Source organism: Brassica oleracea, chromosome C2, assembly GCF_000695525.1.
Source record: "Brassica oleracea var. oleracea cultivar TO1000 chromosome C2, BOL, whole genome shotgun sequence".
NCBI lineage: Eukaryota > Viridiplantae > Streptophyta > Magnoliopsida > Brassicales > Brassicaceae > Brassica > Brassica oleracea.
This window is the reverse complement of record NC_027749.1, coordinates 10024121-10027901: the sequence shown is the minus strand read 5'-3', so window position 1 is coordinate 10027901 and position 3781 is coordinate 10024121. Positions and strand designations below refer to the sequence as shown.

Below are 3781 nucleotides of genomic sequence, written 5' to 3'. Positions count from 1 at the left end.
TCAGTTATTTAAATACATAGGTTGGGTTTCCGTGTTATCTACGAGATGACTTGATCCGCTAGACAGCTCCTCTGTTTTGGTTATAACCTTCCTGCTTGGATTACCTCTCGATACAAAAAAACTACAGTATCATAAGAATCGCTAACAATGTTACAAAATGTTCAAAGCAACATCAGTAAGAAAGTTATTTCAGCATTTCTTAGGATATTTCTTTACTCTACTTGTAGCAGTTCAGTGCAAATGGAACATTCTATTGCCACATAAAACTTCATTAGTCGAACACAATTTTGCATGTCTTTCTCTTCCTCGCACTTGGATTCATTATGGGTGTTATCTTCACCGTCCTCAAACACACCCAATGCCTCAGGACATCATACATTCTGGACTAGTGCTCGGCAAGTCCCACCGATCTAATGGACGCATCCACTAGCTAGTTAGAATGTTTCTAAGACTAGAGTGAAAAGGAAAGGCATTATATTAATCGGATCAGTGAGAACCAAAACAAAGAGAACGTATACATTCGAGCAGGTGCAAAAGTAACCCACTTGTAGATGTGCATTGCTCCAAGTGTACAAGCTGACATAAGATACTAGGGATAGAGATGCAAATGTGTACAGACTATGATCAAAACATTTAAAAGTAGAATTTTCTTTTAAATGTTCATTAACAGAGTTTGCGCTCCATCATTCAAAACTTTTGAAGTATGATCAAAACAACCTAAGTACTAATAATTCTCCAAGAATAAAAACGAGTAGAATTCTATTTCTCTAAACCGTCATTTGTTAAAACTCCTTCGTGTAGGCTCTACCAGCATTTTGAAACAGTCATCGTCTTTAGCAGTCTTCTAGAGTTCTCTCTCAAATACTTCAGCTCTCTCCGCTAGTGGTGGCTGACTATGAGAGTGTAACAGCCACTGTCTTTAGCTGTCCTCCAGAGTTATCTACCAAATACAAAACCTCATTGTCCTCTGCTTCTGTTCCTTTGTAATCAATCCACTCGATAGTTTCGAGGCTCGAAATCAAACATTCCGGAACAGAACTCGGTCGCTCCCACTGAGTCTGGACATCTTCGGAACTGCTGTAACATTTCTTAAGATCATTTATGTATGAAGATGGAAGCAAATTTGCTTGACCTTGGAATCTGAGAACTCGGAGTTTAGGGGCACGGCTGAGTATAAGACGATACCAGTCTAAAGAGCATGTACAGACTTTAAGAGACACGAGTTGACTGAAGTCGCCTATTGGATACGAATCCTGCATGTGGCATCATAAGTAAGTGCCAAATAATTATTGATATGTAATCACAAACAAAAGTAGATATTATTTTTTTTACCATTCGTTGTTTTAAACATAAAGATAGGTGTTTGGCTGAGGTAACACATCCGAGAAGATTCTTAGAATCTCCATGTTGAAGCTTTATGTTAGCCTTCACCAGGTATGGCATTTTCACTAGTGAGTGGAACGAACCAAACTTGCTCGTAATCGCTAACGACTTTAAACAAGGAGCTTTGATCACAAACCCAGCATCAGGTCCTGGAACTGGATTACCATTTATTAAAACATCCTCGACTGTTAATCTTTGCAACGAAGGAACCATGATTTTGAAAGTTTTCAATACGTCATAGCCCCATCGAACCACTTTTAGGTCTTCAAGGACACGGCAACCCGATAGAAGCCGATGAACAATATCGTCATCGCTAAGAAGGAAGTCCACAGATTCAAGAGTCAAACTCTTGAGTGAAGGGAAGCAAATAGCCAAAGGAACATCAACTATGAAGGTGTGTAGTAGACTTAAAGTCACTAGGGTTTCACATGTATACAAGCTCCTAGGAAACCGTATGGGGGAGTACCAGGTTCTACTATATTGGTAAAACAGAATATCGCGCACACCGCGAGAAACTGCAACACCAACCCATGTTTCAATGTCTGCAGGAGGACAGGACCGATTAACGCATAGATACAAAGTTTGTAGAGCATGAGCGTTGTCTTGTAGTAGCAAAAACTTGTCTATAAAACGTGAAGCGCTCCAGTACTCACTCTCGATATGTGGATCGGAATACCCGAGATTTGGGACGTGTTTCCAGAGTGAACACCAACGTTTTGAGAAAAGGCTTGTGGTCACTACAGCTCTCGATGGAAAAAAAGAGAGTATCTTAAAGATCAAGTCATCTGGTAATAGACTCAGCCTATCCATTGCTAAACCTAGCCCCTTCAATAAGTTTTCGTTAATTTTGTTGCCGATGGTGAAAATGGCTAAGGCTTCTCGCTTTTTATCTAGGTCGAAAACCCTAGTAATGATGAGAACGCACGATCAAACTAAACTTAACTGATGTTTTTCCCATTATTCTTTAGAAGAGATAATAACTGAAAATAAAATAAAGATATAACCGTCACCGTATACCACGGCGTTTATAACTTAGCACAAACTTTAGATGTGAACAACGTTGATCCAAAATTACCCAAAGAATTAACCAAGCGCTCGTAGCTTGGTGGTAAAGAAGGTACAGCTGTACTGTCCGTCATCCGGGTTCGAGCCTTGGCCACAACGGATTTAACATCCTTTCCGTTGGGGCGCTGGACCCCCTACGGGGATAGTTGGGAATGTGGCTGCCACCCAAAGAATTTTTAAATTGTCATTATAAATACCCAAAGAAAAATAAAACATGGATAAAAATATGTTTAGGGGTAAGTGGGTAGAAAACAAGCTGATAAAAGATGCGCGCATTACCATATGAATAAAAAAAGAGAAAATTACTAGACTGTATAAAAAAAGTTGGTTTATTACTAAAGTGTTATACATCTTTTAAAAATTACTAGAGTGTTTGGATACCCCTAGTAAATGACAATAAGGGACTTTGGTTAGTTTTTTTTAATTGAAATTATTTTTAAACATTAAATCTACATCACTAATTAAATATCCACATCAGTAATAGAAAACAATCAACCATCTCTTTAATTACATAACATTGAAAAAAAAAACACAACAACACAGCACAACTTCGTCGAATAACTAAAGGAACCCTAACCGTCTCTTCTCTGAAATCGTCATCGACATTGTGTTTACTCCGTCTTCCTCGAACTAACTCTCTGTCTTGTCTTCTCCGATATCGTCTTCTCCGAAATCGTCGTCTCCAATCGTTTTTACGAAATATTTTTCGCTGTAATCGCCCGAAATCATCTTCTCTGCTGCGTTTTTCGAGTTTGTGGCTGAGTTTTAATTTATGTTGTAGCTGAGTTACTTTTCTTTTACGGCTGGTTTATATATGCAGTTTCGTTTATATATGCAGTTGTGGCTGAGTTACTTTCCGCCAATCTCCGAAAACCTAGCTAAGAAGTGTGCATTCCGAGGAGAAAAGACAATTACATTAAAAAAAAACACCCAAATCGACAATTGTGGGATGTATTTTAATTAAGTTTGTTTGTGATTTCATACCCATATTTGGATAATCTAATTTTTTTTTCAGATCTAAGTGAGAGAAAATTGAACAAAAAGAAAATGAAGGAGATGAAAAGAAGTGACAGATTCAGCAGAGACGACACAGAGGAGTTCATTGAAGCTTGGATACATGGACGAATACCGGAATTGTGCAGAAAACCTGTATTTTTGGTTTTCTATGTAAAAAACATAACTCACTCATGTATTGTGTGTTTGATTTATGCTATGTTTACACTACTCAACCGTGTCATTTATATATCTCAGCTGTGTCGTTTACATAACTCATCCATACCTCAAACATACCCTAAAATCAAAAAATGTTTAGATAACTCAGCCGTATCATTTA

General features: G+C 38.0%; 1 protein-coding gene across 1 annotated transcript; it reads right to left on the bottom strand.

The window, feature by feature from the left end:
• Positions 1–744: 744 nt before the first annotated feature.
• On the bottom strand, positions 745–2199 carry LOC106326449 (putative FBD-associated F-box protein At5g56440). Its single transcript, XM_013764424.1, has 2 exons — positions 1333–2199; positions 745–1253 (listed from the first exon to the last, which is right to left on the bottom strand). The coding sequence occupies exons 1-2, from the start codon at positions 2191–2193 to the stop codon at positions 894–896; spliced, it is 1221 nt and encodes a 406-aa protein (XP_013619878.1). The 5' UTR covers positions 2194–2199; the 3' UTR covers positions 745–893.
• Between the last annotated feature and the right edge of the window lie 1582 nt (positions 2200–3781).